General features: G+C 43.4%; 1 protein-coding gene across 1 annotated transcript in view; it reads right to left on the bottom strand.

Moving 5' to 3' along the window:
- Positions 1-4,344: 4,344 nt before the first annotated feature.
- The window catches only part of scarf2 (scavenger receptor class F, member 2), a 21,395-nt gene continuing 2,417 nt past the window's right edge, over positions 4,345-23,322 (bottom strand). Inside the window, exons 2-11 of the mRNA XM_071897660.2 lie at positions 21,479-21,537; positions 21,273-21,374; positions 20,488-21,007; positions 19,426-19,644; positions 18,671-18,799; positions 18,205-18,308; positions 16,268-16,382; positions 15,796-15,893; positions 9,665-9,820; positions 4,345-8,400 (exon numbers count right to left, since the gene is read on the bottom strand). Coding sequence (XP_071753761.1) covers positions 7,148-8,400; positions 9,665-9,820; positions 15,796-15,893; positions 16,268-16,382; positions 18,205-18,308; positions 18,671-18,799; positions 19,426-19,644; positions 20,488-21,007; positions 21,273-21,374; positions 21,479-21,537 — 2,755 coding nt within the window. The 3' untranslated portion in view covers positions 4,345-7,147. The remainder of the gene's footprint in view (positions 8,401-9,664; positions 9,821-15,795; positions 15,894-16,267; positions 16,383-18,204; positions 18,309-18,670; positions 18,800-19,425; positions 19,645-20,487; positions 21,008-21,272; positions 21,375-21,478; positions 21,538-23,322) is intronic.

The following is a 23,322-nucleotide window of genomic DNA, read 5'->3' as shown; positions in this document are numbered from 1 at the left end:
TGATTGTCGGGACAGTCGGGGTTCAGTGCGTAAAAACATAAGCCCTCTGCTTATTTTCCTTGGGTTTGGACAGACGCATTCAGTCTTGTGATCATTTTCCATCCCAATATCTGGAATAAGGCAGCAGTTTTCTCTCTGCCGCTCCAGGTTGGAGACAGAGAGAGAGAGAGAGAGAGAGAGAGAGAGAGAGAGAGGGAGAGAGAGAGAGAGAGGGAGAGAGAGAGAGAGAGAGAGAGAGAGAGAGGGGAAAAAAAACTTTGGGTCAGCCTCTGGAATTATGTGAAAACTGAAACCTCGAGCCACACTATGAAGTCTGAAGTCCCAGTTTACTGCACAGATAGCGGATGGATGGGTGTGTGTGTGTGTGTGTGTGTGTGTGTGTGTGCGTGTGTGTGTGTGTGAGGGAAAAAAGGATTGGGGGAGGGGGAGAAGGAAGAAGGAGTGAATGAGGGAGAGAGACCGAAAGTGAGGACTGGAGAGAAAAAACACGAGAGGGAGAGAGAGAGAGAGAGAGAGAGAGAAATAGAGAGAGAGAGAGTTTACTAAGCCGTGGTCTTTGAAAGAGAAAGAAAGAATGAAAGGAGACAGAAAAAGAGAGAAAAAGAGAAAAAGACAGCATCTGCATCTGACTGATCTGCTTTCTATTAGTCGTCCAAATCCTCTCCCCTAATACACTCGTTCCATAGAATTATGCTGACAGAGGGGGAAAAATCCAGGGCAATTTGAAGTCCCAGACAACTGTTTGCACACCCCACCATCTCAAAAAAAAAAAAAAAAAAAAAAATCTCTGTCTGGATGTAGAGAGTGACTGTGCCTTAATTACATCTCTGGCTATTCGTATTCATTTGTATTTCCACATTTACAGAGCTAGTCAAGATGAAAACTAATTACTGTGTGCATGTGTCTTCCAGAAGCGCCGTGGCTGAACGCCGCTTGAATAATGATGCTCTAGTCTGGCTCAGTCTGGTTTGTGATAACACGGATGAGGCAAAGTGGGCTGAACGGTATACTTTTTCGATCTCGTATAGGAGTCTGGTAAACAATGATCCGACCCAGCAGAGTAGTGACAAAGCTTATCATACAAGAGCTGAGCCTCCTTCAGTTCCAGTGGAGCAACTCCTCTGACCTAGTTACAGCACATCACCAGCGTCTATTTGGGAGGTCAGGCTATATAGTGTGGTTGTCCTTAACTAGTGCATTAAGAAGGGCCCATTTTAGCTTGGTGCCATTGCGAGGGAGTTTCGGGGCTATTATAATGACAGTCTTAAATCACAGAGTGAGTAGATGTCACTGGAAATCTATAAACACACATTTGATGCTGGCGCTATTTCCCCCTTCTGGTTGCGCACTGACCTCAGTTCTCGGCGGTTTTGGCCCAAGAAAAGCAGCAGCTCCATTTCCAGTAAATGTCATTTCATAGTTACTGCATTTCCACAAGGCTGAGAAACAGCGTTTAACGTGTAAGGAGGACTGCAATTAGACAGTGTTTCTCGCAGACAGCGTGTCGACAGGGATAAGAGACGAAAACAGCATTTTCAAATCTCTGTTGGCCATGTCTGATGCAATGAGCCAGCCAGGGAAATGACAGCATTTTAGGAAATGCTGAAAACAATCATACTGAAACAACCGCACTTTTCTGTCAGACAGTTAAATAGTCAATCGTTTGAACACTAGAACAAAACAGCGAATTTCCAATTGGAACTGTCAAAACCTCAGATCCTCTGTTGTACTGAATGTGTTCAAAGCTGCTTTTTCAAGAAATACGCTGTGCAAAGTTGACAATTACTCATTATTGCAAAATCATTTTAGCAATAGGCTTTCAAAACAAATATAGGGATTTTGCAGTGGAAAAATGGCATTCTTTGACCACATCAAATGGTGCCTTTGTTTCTTGAGCATATCCGCGCTAATATCAATTGCTTTACATGAATGCCATTTTACAAGATTACAACTCAAATGGAGTGAAGTTAATCTATTATCCTCAACTCACAAGGGCACTAAAAGACTTTCTCTCGACTCAGGCCGCAGTAAAATTAATATTTTCTACCCCTTTCAAGTGTAACTCTACTCCACTTTCTTTCTGCTTTGCATTGCAGAAAATATTTGTCTTTTTTCCCCCTCACTCATAAATTTCTTTCTTCCTCTCCTTGCAGGGGCTGAAATGGCTACCAGATGTGGCTCCAATCTGTTCCCGTTGCCATAGCAACGCGGGGATCGGAATAGGTTTTCTGAGTCCAGGGCTTTTGGCTGACTCATAGGGGGCTGAGTTTTAAAGCCTAGCTGTTTCTATAGACTTGGCACACCATGGACGTCCCAGCTCCAAGTCATGTTTAGACTGGCAGCCGACATGTCACTGAACCCCCTTCCCACACTCCTAACCCTGACTTTTTGACCACCCTTTGAGTTATCCCGTATAGTCGCTCCTTTGTGTTTTTTTTTTCTTTTCTTGCGCCAATGTGAATTTATGATTCACACGTCAATTTTCAATACCGCGTCAGTAAAACGAGCAAAATATTACTCTTAACTACACAGGGGATATGAAAACGCCGAAGCGCCATAATCACACGCAAGCCTTTCCCATTCGAATCCATTCAAAAGCTGCAGGCACAGAAAAATCCGCCAAAAGTCGTACACATGCGCGACCGGCGAAAGCAGTTTCTCCTAAAACGCTGCACAGCGGTGACACGCAATGTGCATTCCCGAGCTGTGTCATTCCCACAGCACGTCAAGGATGAAAAGCCATAGAACATGTGTTGGTACGCTCAGCTGAGAATCTTCTCCATCTGCGAGCCGAGGGCAGGCAGATGGAGGCATTTGTGTCAACACTGTTCTCTGCCCTGGCATGCCAAGGCTGAGCAGGGAGAGCACATTTGGAGGCACTGTCGCATGCAGAATGGGACGATTCAAATGAAAATACGCTTCTTTGTAAAGGTGATAATGTATAGGCTGAGTTGACGGTCCGTTTAAAAGTCAATGGTGGGTAGTAAGATCGATTCAGTCACATTAAGGTTGTGGCCGTGTCCCTCCACTCATAAACCTCACTGTTGCGTTTGGTTTACGCACCTACACACACATACAGTACACATATACACACACCCAGGGCTGCAGTCAACACCACCTTATCGAGTCCAAGCCAGTTCCAAGACTAAGTCCAAAGGGGGTCGAGACCAAGTCAAGACCGAGACCAGAGCAAATCGAGTCCTATTCAAGACCAAAGACCAAAATAGGCAGCAAACAGTGTACATGTCTTTCCGAATGTAAAAATAATGCTTAAGGAGTTTCTTAAGTATCAACAGAGATGTAGATCCATCTGCATTAGCTCTAGTCTAGTCTAGTCTCTACCCTTCATCATCCAACAAATCAATGCATAGGATTTTCACTAATCAATGCACAGAGGTTTGAGGACCATTACATACTATGCTCAGGTGTAATCCCTTAAATTGTTTGATGTGCTGGGGAGAAAATTAACAAAGGTGGACCAAATGGAGAAAAACGTGTCTTTGACAATTTTTAGATAGCTGTGAAAAAGTAAAGTCAACATCCAATAGTGGTCGAGACCAGGACAAGTCTGAATGAAAAGTCAGAGACAAGTCCAAGATGTTAGAAAAGTTGTCCCATGTACTAAAAGCCCTGCAAACACCTATACACACATGCGTGCCAGCATTCACACACCCACACACACAGTAAGTAGAAAACTGTGTCAGCAGAGCAGGATCCAAAACAAAACCCCATGGCCTTCTGGTTCCAATTATCAAGCACATGACCTATCCATCCATCCTTATATCCATCCATCCATCCTTCCATCCAGTCACACTCCTTCACTGCCTTGTGGCCCGGTCCTGGCTATACACCTCTTCTTCTCCTGTCCAAAAGAGCACAGATACGCAGCGCGTGATTAACTCCTTAGCACAGACTTTCCACTGTTTCTCCCCATGAAAGGAGCTCTTGTCCCTCATCCTGAAGGAGCCAAATGAACAGTCCCCTGGTTCCCCCAGGCGCTTTGAAGAGCCGCCGTGACCGACTGACTCCGCAGGACCCCTGCCTGGTCTCTGGGACTCAGCAGCCAGTGGCCCAGAGTCACAGGAAAGGGTCAAATATCAATCAGCATTGGAATGAATCTGTTTGGAGAATAGATTGGGAGATTTATGCGGCGTATTACTTAATAAATCCCTTTCTGCCTCATTGCTGTTCTAGTTGATTGTAGACTGGAATACGATGCTAGGAAGAGGTCATGCCCTGATGAGGCAGAATGCAGACTTTGTGGGATTTAAGTGAATTAGTATGTGACGACTGTCGTTGTTGTAAACTGATTAAATGAGGACTGATTTTTACGTTTTTGTTTCAGTATAGCTACATGTATTGCTTTTTTATTTCAAAGTAAATGAGGAAACACCAATTTAACGACCATACACAAATGGAAATCAAAGTCGCTAATAACAAACCACAACAGACAAAATATACCGTACAATTGCTAATGTTTTTGCAGCGTTTCAAGGCCCTTCTTTACAAATATGCACTGCAAGCCTATAGAAACAGGCACGGGCCAGTCAGATATGAAAAGATATGTTTTTTGCTCACTTAAAATTGCCACTTTATAATCACACAATGTTATGGTTTCAGGTATATGCATTTTTTTCAACAGTGGTATCATAGTAGTATTGTACAATCCTTTCCGTATGCGTTATTTTTCCTATGGGAGGCACTGATAACAATTGGAGGGAACAAGAAGATTACAGATTTCCTGTGTAGCTATTAATGCCATATAATTACACTCTGCGTCATGCAGTTAAGTGTTACACAAACAATAACATCAACAGAGAACAATTACAGAGCCAATGTAAACTTTACAGGAGGGAAGTACTCATAGGTTTGCTTCAGAGCCCAAAATAAGCAACATACAAAAAAAAGCAAATACAACATGAAAGCCAGTTCATTGACACCAAGAAAAACAGAGGAACTAAAAAAGGTCATATAAGCACAGCTTACAAAGATAATAAAAAGTACACAATCTTTACAAGTAGAAAATGTTGAAAAAATACACAAAGACAAAGAAACTGGCTGTACCTTGATAAAAACACAAAGAAAACACAAGGCAATTGTTTCAAATTAGCTGTGAATGTAAAATTCGTATTCTTCAGCACATAAAGTGCCAGTGGCGTGTTGTAATCTTGCAGACATTAAGTGTGGGACCTGTGTCTATGGCCTTTGTGAGTATTTTGGCTGTACTGCTATCATCCATTGTCCATAGCTCATGTTTTGAGTGCTACTTTCAATAAAGCTATCCACCGATTACTGGAATAAAGACCTTCCTCTTGATGTGAAACTGAATAGGTTCAGTTGAAGCATCTTTGATCCCACACCTCTTTGGTTTACTCATTTTAAGATCAATATTTAATAATTCAAGTTGGCAAACCCGTTCAAGGCAAACATGGCTTCTGTTGGTTAAACTAATCCACAGGTGAGGCGTGTTTTAACACTCCAGGCACTGGTACCATTTACTGTTGTAGAGTCACACGATGAAACTGAAGCATCTCGTTACATCAGCATGACCCTACTAGCTTGAGATAATATGCTCCTTCAGGGACCAAACATCTATAACACAAATTTTTCACACAAGACCCCAATGACATCAGCATATTATTCACGGGAAATGAGAACAACTCACATGGTTGTATTGGCCTAGTTGCTCTTCTAATGCATTACCAACTAAAACAGAGAAGAAAGACACATGATAGAGGCCTTCAAAATAAATGTGTTTTCCAGGCAAGGTAACTGACTGACTCTATTCACTGAACTTTAGAGAATGCAAATAACAGACATTACTGTGATAATACTATCCATCCAGCATCTGATCTACAAGGTGGGTAAGATATTGTCCTATGTTGTCTTAAAGAAAGTCAGCAGAGGGAAACTGTGGATGTTGCTGTATTATGGAAAAAGTAAAAGAGTTTAAAGTGATTTATAAGCATGACATACAGCGAGGACATAGGATAGCTTGGGATTTACATTTTTGGTTTAGTGGTTTAGCTGACTGAATAAAAGCTACAGTAAGAGCATATCCTGGTGATTTGGTGCTAGCAGTAGTATGAAAGAGGATGAAAACAGCCTTTTTTTGCACAAAGATCAAAGAGCTTGTTTGGTCTCCAACAAACCATGTCTGACGGAGTTGCAGAAGAAAGTTTTTAAGTCCCAAAATTCAATATTTCTGTGAGGAAAAGCCCTGATATCAAAACTTAAACTCTGTGAGGAATTAAAGGTGACTCAAGCATGAAATAGAGTATGGCCTAAATGTAGCATAAGTTGTGTAATTTTTGGTGTGACATTTAGCTGATTATGATAAAAAAAAAAATCCTTGCTCCGGTAGTAAAAAGGATAAAAACCACCTGCTTTTATAAAGATTAAGGATTGTTTCATTGTTTGTTTCTACAACAAATCATGTCTGGTGAAATTGCAGAAGTGAAATTGCTGATCGAGATAAATACTTCAGGAAAAAATAGCCTTGACGTCAAGAATAAGGACCTTATTTAACTCAGGGTGACTTATGGCACAGTATTCGGGTTAAATACTATTTGTGCTCTGCAGTTGGATCCATAGCAACAGTGAGAAAAACTTTAGCAAGCAATCCTCAGAGGACCTAATTTTCTGGTTACTTTTTAGTACCTTCAGTACCTGTGGAGACCATATATAAAAAAATATTGCTATTTTTTAAAAACAACTGCATTACAAATGACAATTATGCAAATTCAACAGCGATTCATACATAAATATAGTGGTGGACATACTGTAGAGGAATAGAGATGAATGAACTATGGATTATGTCTGTGTGCCACTGTTAAAACTCTCAGGCTGAAGTTCTCACAGTTGTGTCCGGCTTAGCCACAGGTCGTGGTGTGAAATCGATACATAGTTGTTATACAAAAGAGGATTCATGAAATGTAATACTACGTAGTATAGAGGTCATTATAGTACAACTCACCAATACGATTCAATTGAGCCCTCAGTTTAAAAGTATTTCCCACTTTCTACTGGTCCTGGAGCCACAGCACACTCACACAAAACATGTATAAATTCCTTGGTTGAAAAACTATGTGGTTCACCCTCCAACAAAGTCATTTTAGTCCTTTGGAAATCCATTACAAACCTTGGCTTATTTCACTATCTGTGGTGGCATAATGGCTGTCTTTTGCTGGGGTGTTTTATTTTCCGACATATCCAAAGTACCCTCCTTGCCTTTCTTCCTGGGTGGCTTTTTTATGGGAGTCTTCTTTGGTGTAGGATCCAACGCGGGGTCCCCCGCCCTTGAGCCGTTCAAGTCCTGCTTCTCCGGGCTCTTGGCTTCGGGGGTTCCTGGGTCGGCGGTGACGGGGGCCACCATCTTCTGGAGGCTGCTGGAGGTGGGCAGCAGGGGCTTGGTGGAGCCCTGCTGGCCCAAGCCGGTGGAGGGGGTCCTCTTGGCTTTCTGCGGAGGTGTGGGCTTCTCCCGGTTGGACTTTGGCGTGGATAGACCATTGGTCTTAATCAGACCTGTCCCCTCGTTCCTGTTGATGCTTTGGGTTTTCTCCTTGAGCTGAGCGGCCAGGAGCGTGGCGGCCTCAGAGTTCATATGAGGGTGGATGACTTTGGGGCTCTTGGGTGGCTCCTTGGGGGACTCCTTCGGACTGTTGGAGCTCTTCTTATCTGATGAGGAGCTGTGGAAGTTACTAATCTTCTTGAGGGCATTCTGGACGACGCCATTGATGTGCTCCATGTGGCTGGGGCTGCTGTGCTCCTCCCCAGACTTGCTGCCTCGCTGAGATTTGTGTTTGCTGGGGGAGCCGTTGGCGTCAGCCCCCTTCCCCTCCTGATTCTTCTGCTGCTCACGGCTCTTCTCCTTGGCTTGCTCCTTAATTTTCTGCCGTTCCTCACTCTTGGCTGAGCCATCGCTGGAGCTCCTCTTCTTCTCCTTTGGCACCGCAAGAGCCTTCATTACCCCCTGCCCCCCCTGCTGCTCTGGCTGCGGAGACCCCGTAGCGTTTCCATGGATCCACGACACCTTGGGCTTCGTGGATGGGTCCGGTGGGCGAGGTTTGGGCTTGCCAGGTGAAGGAGGTGGCTTTCCATTACGCTTGGCCTCCGGGGTAGGAGTGCCGTCCCCGTCCTTGCCGCTGCCCTCATCCTCCTTGGAGTGCTTGGAGAGGCGGGCGATGCGGGCGTAGAGGGCCCCAATCGCGGACTCAGAGCCACTGGTGGAGCCTTCGCTGTCGGAGGACTTGAGCAGCGGCTGCTCGCTCCCTTCTGGTTTTGTGACGCTGGTGTCTTTCAGGGAGGTGTATTCCCCCGCATCCTCCTCACTGGGGACAGCTGCTGGCTTCTCTACTGCGGGGCTGGGGCTGCTCTTCTCCTTGCTTTCATTCACAGACTCTGTGGAACAGTGGCAGATCAATAGGCATTAGTCAGGGATTTATCCAGTGAAGAATTCAAAATAGACCTGCGCCGATACCAATTCTTCAGAAACGATACAAGTACCAAGTACACTATTAAATAGAGCAGTCGATATGAGAACTGATCCATATGTTCAATTTACAGTCATTCATGCCACGTAGTATTGGCCTTTTATAAAAAAAACAAGTACATCAGTTGTGTTTATTTATTCATCAAATTGATTGAATTAAGCACGAGCCATTGTATAATAATCCTCAATCAAATAACACACATAATGATAATAAAATAGAAAACAGACTACATAACATAGGCTAGAGGATATAACTTCTCTCTCAAAAACAGTTTATTGAGAGGTTAATAGATACAGGACAGTGCAGTAGGTTATGCCTACAAAGCAGAATGGTATTTAGCCTGCAAAGCCAAGGCTCTTCATCTAAATAATACGTTTTATGCCTCTGAACTTCACACATAGGAGCATTTAAATGTTTTCAATATGTCAGGAGACATTTTTCCTCCTGCCAGAAAAGTTTTCTATTGATTTATATTCATATTATTTAACGATCAATATCTGGACAGCTTCATTTGTCAATCCGTGTACGAATACTTGGGAGCTAGATCGGCTCTAATACTACAGATACTATCGATGCAACTGTAATTCAAAACTTTTGTGATGTTTACTGTAATTATTTTGCGCCTGAGGCTAGTAGCTTAAAATCAGTTGTTTTCAAAGCCCTTGAACCGTCCGTGGGGAAAATAATATCTAAACCAAAGTATTCGGAGAACACAACAAACCCATCAATCAAAAAAAATAAATAGCTGTTTTAAACACAAAAAAAACAACCAAAAAGCCTGACTTGCATCAACTGACTTGCATCAACTGACTTGCAGGAAACTGATGAAAAGGGAGTTTTCCACTGAACTTCAAGGAGTGAGTCACAGCTTGGACGAGTGCCATATGCTGACTTGACCATTCCATTTCCTGTTTATGCTCTCCTTACTCTCAGAGCGAAGACCTGGGCCTAGATGGCATATGATAAGGAGCAAGCTATCTTCCTAATGAGATTTGCAGAAGTGGGTGAGTCACTGCACCGTCACACGACAGAGATGTGTGTATATCAGTGTGTGTGTGTGTGCGTGTGTGAAAGAGAGCATGTACAGGCTCCTTCGTGCGCAAGACAGAATATGCATTTATGTGCGACATTCCAGATAGCTAGACTGTTTATTTACGCCTCCGATGACTCACCTTCGTGGGGCACGCAGTAAACCGGCCCTTCGTCTCCACTCTCGAAGGAAGAGAAGGACTCCTGGGACGACCAGGAGGAGGGGGAGGGCTGCTCGGCCACCGAGGGGGGCTCGATGAAGCTGCAGTTGAAGGTGTTCTCTGGGTCGTGGTGGGCTACTGGGAGGGGGGCGAGGAGAGAAAACAAACGGAGAAGCCAAAAGGTCAGCCAGAGGGCATTATACCGTGTTACAAGAACAACAGTCTGCTCTCACACTCACAACAACAATAATATTGAAGAAAGTGTTGGATTAAATGTGGAAAAGAATGGGTTTGTGCTCATTTCAAAGCGTTTTACATGTGTAAACTAGGGTTTGACCAATATGTGTTTTTGAAGGCTGACACCAATATTTTTGCAGACTTTTTACAGACGTTTTTATGTAGCCGTAATCAGGGAGGAACTGCTATCATAACGGTGATGAACAACCTAACTGGCCAATATCCAATATCTAATAAAAGGCCAATATTGGCACAATATATTGGCAAACCTTTATATTGGTCTAACGTTACAGTAAAGAGTAATGTTCTATCATGTCTTATTCTAGTCTACTTATTCTGTCTTGGCATACTAATATTTATTTTTTTAAAAATCTACACAAGTGAGGTTTCTTTTTAGTCCATCTTGCAGTGAATACACTCCCTCAACTGTATGTAGGTCAGTAAACTTTCTCTCTCTCTCTCTCTCTCTCTCCATCTCCGTTCCCTCTATTGCTTCCTCTCCTTCAGATGTTGCAGCGTTCTGCTGACCCCTCAGTCTTGGGACAGCTGTGGTTTCTGGGGGATGCTTGCGGTTGATCTTCCCATCTGGCGTGAACAGTGCAGTTCTGGCCTGAACTGGAACGGGCGTTAACTCAACATGACCGACCACATCAGATGCTCCTGTTTACACACCCGATGACACATGGGTCCATCCGTTTGTTTAGTACTCAGATAAACCCTCTATGGAAGGAGTCCCCTAACTCAGTGGTTCTCAAAGTGGGGTCCGGGGACCCCCAGGGGTCCTTGAGGGGGTTCCAGGGGGTCCCCAGGAAAACGGGGAATAATTTATTTGCACTATAATTCCATCCATAAGTAACACAATGACAGAATGTATGACTATTTTGGTCACGGGTTTCATACACTTTCTGTAATAAAACATCTAAAAGCAAAAATCCTATCAGATGGGGGACCCTGGGACAAAATCTTATTAAATGGGGGTCCGTGGTCTAATTTGTGTCAGTTTAGGGGTCCTTGATGTGAAAAGGTTTGAGAACCACTGCCCTAACTGTACCAGGCCCTTGGCCAGGAACAAATCCTTGCTCTTTTGCTGTTGATTATTGATGATATCTAAAAAAATGCGATCCACTTGCAAGTTTTTGCAGATCTAGATTCTCTTGCATTCCAATTTAAACTTGAAATTAAGCATGGTGACTTGTAAAAGCACTATCAAATGACCAAGTGCATTTATTTAGCATTTTAGACACAGTTTTGTTTATATTCTCACTGCACCTACTGACACTAGTGTTTGGTACTGCACACACTTTAAAAATGCTAGGCATTCATGATCTAAATAACATCTAAATTCATACATACAACACTTGAGAATAAAATCTGCTCACCCTAAAATGGAAACGTAGCATGTCTGGCTTATTCTTTCTCAAAGCCTCTCTGATGTTTATTCTCTTGCTTCCCTTGCCCATCAGTCTGCCTCACACCACATCCCTGTCTCATTTGCTTGTCTTGCCTTCATCTTCTCAAACAACAATCAGATTTGGTCACAGCCAAATCAGAAATGGGTCAGAGAAGGTGCGTGCGCCGCGGAAATTGTGTGTGTACTGACGTGTTTGTTTGTACAAAGCGATTTTCAGGGACCCAGTTTTTTTTCTGCTTGAGGCTGCTGAGTTTCAGCTAGTAGTCAAAATTTTAGAAGTTATCTACTGAATCTTTAACTCAGATGCAAGAGCATGCTGATATGCTGAAAATACAGCTCATATTAGGTCAATCTTTAATGCCACACTCATCTAAAACCAGTGCATTTTGTTCTTTCTTTTCGTTGCTGGAATCTTGCTCACATTTATCCAACACAAGTGATCTTGAATAAATCTAAACATGTGAATTGCTTGGAAACTTTTTGTTTGAGGGGACCTATGTCTTTGTGTGTGTTGCTATTATAGGGTGGATAATGTCAACACAGGTGCAACTTGTCTACAACACAGTCTATGGTCTACAATAAGCGATTACAGATGTGTGTACAAAAAAAGAATAACAAGAGCAAGAATAACAAGAGTATTTTGATATACTGGCACTATGTGGAGGGGACTTCCACCCAAGTGCACCCAAGCAAGTGATTATTATGGGATATCCTGTACACTCAGATTAAATGCCAGATTACAGTCATTTTGTGTACATGTAACTGTTTTGGACTGTTGTGACTACATGCACTACTCAATATACAGTTATGTAAAGTAAATTGAATTATAGGTGTAAAAATACATTTTTATCACAAAATTATTCCACAAAGTTCATTTTTTTCCCAAAACATCAGATCTCATTTCAAGATACATATTTTAAGTTTTGGTACAACTGTTGTGATTGGAGTAACTACATAGAGGAAATCAGCTTGGTGTGGATGAGGTAGATTATGGTTGTGTCAACTGCTAGAAACAATATACTGTATACAGAACCCAGCCAAATATTTATCTAGAGGCGTGGAGGAGAAAAGTACAAGAAAATAATTTTATATGTGCTTCTTAAATATGAAAATATTGTGCTCAAATTCAATGAGGGGAATAAATAAATGAATAAGGCAGAGTGTGTGCTTTGTCTGCACTTTTGCCCTTGTGCAAGCTCCTTACTGTGTAGCAGCGGTCTAAAAGGCAGACAGCCTGAGGAACTGAGGAATGCAAAGACTTCAGTTAAGTTAGTCAACAAGCTAACACATGGGCATTTTGCGACATTACTTGTATGCAACAGTGAACAACTGCTGTCCTTGAGTGCAGCTCCCTCCAGACTGTGAGTCTAGTGGGGCAGATCGTTCTGCAGATCCCACCCTACATGGAGGCCAAAGCACAACGGGGCATTATTGACACGTCCCAGCTGCAAAGCTGCACTGCAGTTGCTAAGGAGGACACGCCTTTCCAAAGCTGGGGCAGCGGCAGCCTAGAGGTTAGAGAAGTGGGCTGTGACCAGAAGGTTGCCAGTTCAAATGCCCCGTCCGGCTGAGAAAATCTGGGCATAGAAAGTGAATGACGAATCCCCTACCCCTTCTGCCGAGGTGCACTTGAGCAAGGCACTCAACCCCCAGCTGCTCCAGTGGAGTTACTCAGCGGCCAACAGTAGGGGGCTTTGGTAGTATTGGGCAGTTGTGAAATTAAACAACTCAGCTACTCTTGGATAACAACTGACAAAGCTTTAAGATTAAAAATCAACACGTTTTGGCTGCTATAGCCTTCATAGTTACAGGATTGCATGCATAAATGCATTCAATGACATCCAACATGGCCCAGAGACCAATCAGATGCCATATTTATTGTTGAATATGCATGCAATCCTGTAACCCTTACAAACGATGGCTATTACAGCTGAAACGCTTTGGTTCTTAATATTAAAGCTTTGTCAATTTCTCTCCAAGCAGCTGAATGCTGAATTTTCTCATTTCTTTGGTTCGTTTTGATTCATGCACCTTGGAGGAGCTGCAAGGTTCGCAAGGTTTTTATTGGGCGGCTCCCAGTTGTGGATGTGTGTAGCGGCACGGATGTGAAGCAGAATGTTGCTGCAAATGAGTTTGCAATCTCAGTTGACTTTCCCTGGATAAATAAAGGTAAAAAAAAAAAAGCAGGTGGCCCTGCTCTCAGCACTCATCCTGGGGAAGGACTTGGACACACAGAGGAACGCAGCACAGACATGAAACTGAAGGGCGTGGAGTAAATATGCTTAGAATGGAATGACAAACTCTAAGCACACAGCCCCAGCTTTGCCAGGAGGTGAATGTGTGGCAGTGTGTTCATGTAGCTATATTCAGAGGCTAGCTATGCTAATAGAGGAGTAAATGTTGTCTTCCTTCCCTTCTCCCCTGTTCCTTTTTTTCCTTTTGTCTGCCACATCTGTTGCCACTGACCCTGGTGTGGATAAATCACAGTTCTGACACGGGTTGGGGTAAATTTGACCACTTCCTGTTTCCAGCCCCATTGGGCCCCCTCTGGAATGTGTGTGTGCAGGACTGTGTAGCCCCCAGTCAGGGTTAGAGTTTCAAAACGTTGGCAGGCCACGCTTCTGTGGGTAGGCCAACGAGGAAAGCAGAGTAACTAGATTCTGAATAGGACGGAGCGGGAAGCAGAGAGAAACTGACCAATTGTACGCAGTTTGGCTAGGTATTGAGGTCTGTTCTTAAATTTGATTGGTACATGGTGGTCTTGCCTGTTGCCTGTGCATTTGGAAATCTTTAGGGAGAAGTGACGTGGAGAATCTAAAAATGCTTTGCTATACTTTGCTTGCAGTACAGACATGTCCCAATTCCTTTTTGTAAAAATATGAAACAGATTATTTGTTTGCAACAGTTTTTTGTGTCACTTTCTATGCCCCCAGCACATTGTTTACGGCTTACATGGCACGCTCAAGCTGTTCACAAATAAGCATATTAATGTCCCGCAATGTGATGACAAAGACAACTGTGTTCCTGTGTTGTCTTTTGGTGCAGGCATAATAGAGACAAATGCTGGCTTAAAAAATCAGCTGGATAACTGAGGAAGCACATGCTGCTCAGACATGGAAAAGAAACCAGGTCATCACGCTTTAACTCCTTCCACACCACACTGACTTCAACCAACTCCTGTTAAAGCATCATATTACAGCGCTACACAACAATACTTTAGCCCAAACAAAGTTAGGAATGACCTTCAGAAGTCATCCCTATATTCAGACAAATGTAGCTTCTTTAGACGTGATTAATCTTCTCTTTCAATTAACAAACCAAAAGATTTGTAGCACAGTTAATAAAACAAGCTTCCTACACAAGTCTGGGAAGTCTGGAAATGTTTACAAAAAGAATGTGATAATTTCCAGGTCTTGTAAAAGTTTGGAAATTGCACAAAAACCTTTTGAAAAGTACTTAAAAATACTGTTGTACTGTCCCGTTATACATAATTACATATTTTCTGTGGTTTGTAGACCCCTGTCATCTATCATATTCTGATATTTGTTGCTGTGAAGAATACTCTCTGTCTATAGAGTGATACAGAGCGGCATAGTTAGTGGGGGCAAATCAAATCAAATCAAATCAAGAAATTAAGTTTGAAATTGAAACTCTAGGAACCCTACACAAAAACTGCCCTGTTTACAGCGTGTTGACGTTTGAAAGATGCCTTCAGGGTTTCCGCACCCTCTGCTGTGAAAAAGACTAGGGGTCACAGACAGACCTATGGCAGACCACGAGACCTCCGCGTGGAGCGGGAGCTCAGCGTCCACCCAAACAGTGCGGCCTTTGATAGCGCATCACTCACCACCACCCGGGCCCCCCGACAACCACCGGCCTTCTTTTAATAACACAGCCTCCTCCTCAGCCCAAGAAAAATTTTCGTGGGGAAGAAGAGATGGAAACGAGTAAAGAAGAGGAGAAGAAGAAGAAGAAGAAGAAAAGAAAAAAAAAAGCCCCAGTTTAGGGTTGTAATAATATGAACACATGGCATTTGAGGGTGCCAAGAATAATAAGGGGCTCTAAAACCAGTGCATTCCTTTCAAATGAAACCCCATACCCGCCTGGCAGCCACCATACACTTTTCAACCCTATTCATCTTCTAAGAGGCAGACCAAGGTAGCACCGAATGAAAATACTCTCTCTAATTGCCGCTCATTGCTGTCATTGTCTCCTGTGTTGAGCTGTAGACACTAAGGATGATTCAGAAGCATTGACAGGCGCTGAATATACAGTAAATATATTCTCTGCAACCTGCATTGTATGTCAAAATCATCACATCCATGTCCTATGCTTGTTAACAAAGCACAGAAAGGCTGAACTGAAGCAGACCATGTTGTACAAGCAGCAGAAAGGAAGATTACATAAAATGCAGCAGTGTCTGGCAGCGTTGCGGCGGGATGTGAGGAAGAGTTTTGGGGCTTACCGACTACTTTGGGCAGTTTCTGTCGCCTCAGTGGAATACGGGGGAGTTTGGTGCTGATTCGGCTGAATCGTCCGCACAGGATCCGCTTGGCTTTTTTGCTGTTGGTAAAGTTGTCTTGGTCAGGACTGAAAAGGGATGACGCCATGGAAATCCAACTGAATCATTCAAAAGAGGCACATTAAGCGTGGCTCTGTGCCTCATCCAGTGGGCTTAGGGGCTACTCACATTGCTACTCGCACTGTAATGTCAATACATAAATGTACTTAAAATACAATTTATATGCATTTATTCTTTTAACACCCTGGTACCTACGAGAGAGAGAAAAAAGAAAATATTTTCCCCCCTATTACAGCGTGGAGTTGTATGCATAAGCGTATTTTCACGAGCAGGCTAAGCCGCCCACTGGGAACTCAAGACCCCATCCCATCATGCACCACCACTGCGCCAGGCCGGTCACCTGTCTGTCACTCACTTGTGGTCGTCTTTGTGTCGACAGAGGCAGCAGCAGCACAGCAGCGAGAGGAGGACAATCAGTAAGAAGGAGACCAGGGTTCCCGCCGCGATCACACCCATCCGCTGGTTGGGCTCTGAAAGACGAGATGCAGGGAATTCTGGGTGTGCCACACTGGCGCAGTGAAGCTCTGAGTGCCAGTTTCAACAAAGCTCTCTCTCTAAGAACACTAACACTAAAGGCCTGGGCATAGATTATTATTATGATATCTGATATTACTACACTCATATCACTGGCATATGGAGTAAGTGATATATTACATCACTGTCTTACTGTATGTATATGATCTTTAACAATGTGATATTTAGCTCCAGTGACAGAGATACTGTATGGCATAGTGTTATCAATTGCTTTTCAATAGATGCTTGACATTAGGGATGCACCGATCAGATTATTTGAGGCTGACACCAATATCCAATAATTTCCCACCCATATTGGCTGATACTGATATGCATTTTTGTAAGAATCTTAGTACAAATGCAGGTGCAAAACAGGTTAAACTTTTCAGACATACATATCTTAAGATAATTAAGTGGTAAACAAAAGACCATGTTAGTATTATTCTGTTGCATTCCACAATCGGCCAAATATCGGCAGTAAAAATAATATCTGACCAATACCAATATTGCTTTTTAAAGCTGATATCGGCCGATACTGATACCGATGCCAATATATCGGTGCATCCCCACTTGACATGTAAAGCATCTCTGTGGAAATGTGATTGCAACAGTGTGAAATTCGCCACCTGTAAACTCACCATTAATCTTATCTCCCTCATCGGTTATTTCCTGCAAGCAACTTCCTTCCCTCATCCCGTCTTCACTACGCTCCCCTCCACCATAACTCATCGATGATTTATTAGCACCCCTCCCCTCTTTAAGCGGGATACACCCTAAAGAAAATGAGCGCTCTATTGCATAATTACGGAACGCATTGGGGCCATACTGCATTATGGCGCCTGTGAGGAGGGATGACACCAGCAGTGGGACAAGTCATTAGTTAAGGGGTAAATAGCGGCGGTCCTGGCGCTGTCACACAAGGCCGAGCGGCCCGGGCGTGGCGCGTTTTCAGCTCTCTGTACAGCTGGATAAAGGAAAGGGAATCTCGTGGTGGGGTGGGGGGGTCAAGTGACGGGACCCTGTGACATCACTGACCAACCTGCTGCCGCCCAACAGGTCCACTGGCCGAGATCCACAGTGACCTCTGTTTCCTAAACTACGCCGTTCCCCTCTGCCTCCTTCCTATCGCTTCCTCTTTTCTTTTTCAATCTCTCGACTTTTTCCTCCGCGCTAGTCTTCTCTCTCTCTCTCTCCCTTCCACTATAAGTTCTCTTTTGCTCTTTCCCTTCTGTCAATCCCCCTCTTTCTTTCGGTCTCTTTCTTCCTTCCTCTCTCTCACTCTCTCTCGTACTCCCCCCCCCTCCCCCTCCCCCTCCCCCCCTTCCTGCCTCTCTCCCCGGCTGGACAGGAACAGAGCCAACAAACACAGCCATAAAAAGGACACCGGTCTGGGTCTGGAAACACTATCAAGGCCCCGCTATGTTAACTCTCCCGCTACACACACTGACCTGAATAGATGTGTGTTTGTTGGTTCTCATTGTCTCTGGCCAACTAACTTTCTGTACACAAGCATCACCGGTGGCAAACGTCTATTTGGACAGACAAACAGTTCAGGTCTACATTCTTGCTGTATATGTAATATGAAGAGATATGTTGTTTTTCCTCTCAAAAATGTACAACACTAACTCTTTCCAAAACGTCACAGAAACTCAATTGAATCATCACAACCACATGGCTTATGGTCGACCTTACATCGATATGCCGAATACAGAACTGCACAGCCATAAAAAAAAACCCCCAAAAAAACATGTTTATCAAGAACAAAGTAAGTTTTCTCACGGAGATTGCAGGCACCGGACACAGGATCGCAGTTCTTGTCATGGCAGGGGCAGGTTTGGTTACAGTTCACTCCGTACTGACCAGGCTGGCAGGTCATATTGCAGCTTGAATAGAGAGAGGAGACAAAAACAACATCTGTTGACTGTTCATTCCAAGTGAGAGATACACAAAATGGGCCTCAGAAAGAGAGAAAAGGGATAGAAGGGATCAGTGTAGCTGAGCCAAGTAAACTTTTTCCTGTGATTGAAGCCTGTTTTTTTTTTTTTGTTTGCAGGAATTTTACTTTGCTATTCCAGGAGCATGCTTTATCAGTGTCTGTGAAAAACACCTCAAAACACAAGCACGCTCCTTCAATACCCAAGAGATAAGAGTGAGTGACAAACATAATGTGACAGCCATTGGGCCTTTTCTCTGTGTGCTGAAGAGCTGACAAGGGCGTAAACATGGCGTGTTTGGGTTGACTTACTAGGTCCCATAAAACCCCGGGTCACACAGGCACTCTCCGGTGACAACGTGACAGACGCCGTTGAAGCAGTGACTGCAGTCGTTCTCACAGTTCTCGCCATACGTGCCGTTGGGGCAGCGCACCTCGCACCTACCACACACAGAAGGAATGCCTTGATTACAGTCATTATCAAGCTAGGGAGTATGAGTCATGGACATTATCACAGTGTGCAGAATGGTATTACAGCAGCTACTAGTTAAAGGCACTGCCATTATGTTTTTAACTTTGGGAAATGATAAAGCAGCATGTGTGAAAAGGGCTGACTTGAACAACTAAATATGAACAATATGTTATGTTTGTGCTTCTTTTTGGAAGTTTCTAAGTGCTACTGTGTGTGTGTATTAGGGATGGGACGATATATCGAAATTCAATATATCGCAATACAAAAATGTGACAATACGTATCGTGGGGCAGAAAAATGAATCGTGATGTTAGCTCCATTTTCTTCTGCTGTAGTAATCACAAATGAGACATCTTGCCCATCACAATTTCACAAACTCTCCATTGAAGTTATATTATTTTCACTTTGTAATGACATTTTTAAATTGTTTACATTCTAGCAAGCCAATGCCATCGCTAGGAAGATTTGTGGCTCAGAAATAAACATAATTCTGCACAGTCAGACTTTTGTTGTCATTGAACTTATATTTATTACATCGTATCGTGGTCGTATAAGCAGCATATTGTCCCATCCCTATATGTGCGTGTTTTCTTACCTGTCCCCGATCCAGCCGGGGTTGCAGTGAGAGCACTTGCCATGAATGGGGTCGCAGTGGTGACCGTCTTTGCAGGTGGGACACACTTCCTGGCAGTTTTCGCCAAAGAAGCCCTTGGAGCAGAGCTGATCACACCGCGTCCCGTTCCAGCCTCTGTCGCAGGTAATGCAGCGTCCCTCTGTCACCTTGCAGGGCTGCTGGCCCTTGCAGTGCCCACACCTAGGGTCAGCCAGGGAACACAGGAAAACTGTTCTCTATTTTGTCTTGTTTACTTTGAAATTCTCATTGTCTATCTCATTTGTATGTTTTGAAAATAGTCAAGAATCTGAAACATATACCGAAACACCAGTATTTTCACATTTCAATGATTTTCAGCTTTGATTTGTTACTCATTTAATTCATATCATCACGTGTAATTCATATCATCACAAGTTTTTCTTGTCATTTTTTAGCACTTTAAAATTGTTTAAAGAAAAGTGATTTTGTTGAGAAAAATAGATGTCAGTGTGCAGGATTTACTGAGTTTGAGTATGATGAAAGTTTTTCACCAATATTGTACTTGATTCATGGACCAAAGACTACCCAGAGCTCTAAAATACCTTGGTTAGAAGTTTAGAAATACATTTTGAATGCATCATATTGTGATTTCGAGTATTTTTCAATTAATTGCTCAGCTCTATCACATAGAGAAGGAGATAAACAACTTAACTGTAACCATGTTCTTTTTGGTCTCCGGCAACTCTGTATCATGAGAACAGCGCAGTCCACGGAAGGTAAAGCACTTAACCTGAATTGCTTTAACATGTTGGCTGATGATTGTGGGATAATGCGAATACCAATTCCCAAATCTCACTTTAATATTGCTCCATTGAGTAACATGTTCAGATATTTTAAGGGTTATCAGCTGCAGCATACATCAAATCTTATTTCCTATCAAAACCGCAAAACCGCACCGTAATACGGATCAGACAAGGCAACTGGACATTAGGCATCTGTAAAACTGCATGTTTCCTGTGTTTTTGAAATGGTACATTTGCTCTCTGGTGAGTTTTTTTCTCTCACCTGTTCCTGCAGTTTTGTCCATAGAACCCGGCAGGACATGGTTCCCTGCAGAACTTCCCACGGTAGCCTGGTGTGCAGGTACACGAGCCGTCCGCCTGGTTGCACTTGCCGTGGATGCACTGACAGTATCGTTCACACCGCGGGCCCCACAGCCTCTCCCGGCACTGGCAGCGTCCCGTGAACTGATCGCACGGTGAATTATTACAGTTACACTGGATTGCACAGTTCCGCCCCGTCCAGCCAGGGTTGCACAGGCAACGCCCCGTCATCGCATCGCACACCGAGTTGATGCTGCAGTAGCAATTGTTGTTGCACTGGGGACCCCAGACACCAGGGTGGCACGTGCATTTGCCCGTGTCTTGGTCACACTTGCCCTTTTGGCATAAGCAGGCATTCTCGCAGTTAGGTCCCCAGCGGTTGTGGTTGCAGGTACACTCGCCTGTCAGGTCGTCACACTGGCCGTTGGGGTAACATGTACATTTCCCCTTGCAGTCAGGGCCCCAGAACTGGGCCGGGCACTCTGTAAAAAAGACAGTGCTGTAATCAGCAAATAGGCAGAATTTCTTCTGACTTCTCACATCTCCTAAAAGACCCCTAGTGCAGTACATTTCACTTTACCTCTTGTTTTAGAAAAGGCGTTTTGACAATTTTAGTGAGAGTTAAAAATGCTATTTACTCGGTGGAATTGTTTGGTTCATTTGACCTTTAAACACAATAGGCGCGAGGCAAGCATTACAAAAGGTTAGAAATGACAGAAAAAATAAACACATAAAAAATTCCCTTACTGGTGTCACAGCTAGCTCCAAAGTATCCATGGCGACAGCGACATTCATTGGGCCTGACACACACCTCATTTTCCTTGCAGGTAAAGTTGCCTTCACAGAGAGCTGGGGTGAACAGAAGTACATGCCACATTATTCAACTGGCTCGCATATTAGGCAAGATATATGGCATGTATTGAAAAATGTTAGCGCTCTGTAGGGCTACATACGTGTCAGGCATTCATCCCCTAGCTGCCCCCATCCATTGCAGCACACAAATCCTGATGACCTGGAACAGAAGTTGTGAGAAAAAGAGTCAGTTACGAAAGAGGATATGCAGCTGGCTAACACAGTACAGTAAAACAAACACATAGCAAAGCTAAACACACCGTACACACCACCAGCCCAACTCATATATGGCTCTTTTGATCTCACAGTGTACTCATTGATGTGGCTGATGCTGAATACTCAAGAAGTGTACATAACCCATATGCTTAGCACATGGGTGTATAATTATATGAATATGGGTAATTCACATCCACCAAACATACACACACTCAAAGCTCCCCTAACCCCTTAACCTTGCCCAGTTTGAGAGTGAAGAGAGCGGCCGGCCTTTTGAAATGTTAACCCTCGGAGATTATGCCTGGCTGAACAGTAGGCACATGCAGACAGTTGTTTCGGGTGTGATTAGCATCGCCGGTGAAAGCTAGCGCTATGGAGGAGGAGGAGGAGGAGTGTGAGTATTCAGAGAGGAGGTTTTTGCAGCCAAGTTTTAAGTCTGTCAGGAAAGGACGGATGCGTCTCCTCTTCCTCCCACGCCTGTGACCTCTGGCGGGCCCCCGCAACACGTTAACTTCCCCCAAAGTGTTTGAAGATGGCAGTCCGCCTTCAGTCAATGAGCAGTGAGCAACACACCGTTTTTTATCCTGCCAAACCAGGCGCGTGGTGAAGATCACGGTTCTAACCTCTGTATGCTTTAGCTAAAGACTTGTTATGAAGGGGAGAGGATTTCAAAATAATAAGGCTTTCACCGCAATATATTTACATTAGGGACGGGACGATATGCTTATCTCACGATATGATTCCATGCGCAACATGGGGTTCACGATTCAATACAACCACGATACGATGTAATAACTAAAAGTTCTGACAAAGTCTGACTGTGCACAATTGTGTTTATGTCTGAGCCACAAATCTTTCTAGCGATGGCACTGGCTTGCTAGAAAGTAAACAACAACTTAAAAATGTCACTAAAAAGTGTAAATAATATAATTTGGATGGAGAGCTTGTGAAATTGTGATGGGTAAGCTGTCTCATTTGTGATTACTACTGCAGAATAAAATGGAGCTAATAGTACGATTATTTTTTCTGCCCCACGATACGTATTGTCACTTTTTTGTATTGCGATATACTGAATTTCTATATATCGCACCATCCATTCAACTTTTTATTTTCTGCAGACGCATCTGCTGCTCCTAATCTTGACAAACTCCAGTCAACATGTATGGAGTTAACCCTGCTTGACCTTTTAACACACAGCCAATCCATGTCAGCGCTAAGGAAGAAAGATTGTATTCTTTGCGTTGTGTGCAACTCATTTGGTGTTTTGAACCAAAGCTGCATTCCCTGTGTGCCTTTCGTTACTACATACAGAATTCATCAACTGCCTTTGCCAAGTTCTTCAGTGGCTGGTGTTAATTCAAAAACACATTTCTCTGCATCAACACTGAAAACATCACATGGATAACAACTTCTCACTTTCCCAGACAGGCTTTATGGAACACTGGATTGTGAAAAACAATGAGTGTTGAAGACCTCTCGAAATAGCAGAGTTTGTCTGCTCCCCTTGGATTCAGTGGTTGATTTGGTAATGTGAGGACACAAAAAGGAAATGCTGACTGGTGATGATAAATGCAAAACTACTTCCTTCAATTCATCATGCGAATCAAGTCTAAAAAAGATAAAACATAATGGTCAAATGAAAAAAAGTGGAGAGCTTGCTGCAATGAACGATGAATATTGAAAGGAGGGGAAAATGTCAAACCTGCAGTGGAGGATAGTTTATCACAAT

Source organism: Centroberyx gerrardi, chromosome 8, assembly GCF_048128805.1.
Source record: "Centroberyx gerrardi isolate f3 chromosome 8, fCenGer3.hap1.cur.20231027, whole genome shotgun sequence".
Lineage (NCBI taxonomy): Eukaryota > Metazoa > Chordata > Actinopteri > Beryciformes > Berycidae > Centroberyx > Centroberyx gerrardi.
Note: the sequence above shows the minus strand (reverse complement) of the source record. Positions and strands in the feature narration are given on the sequence as shown.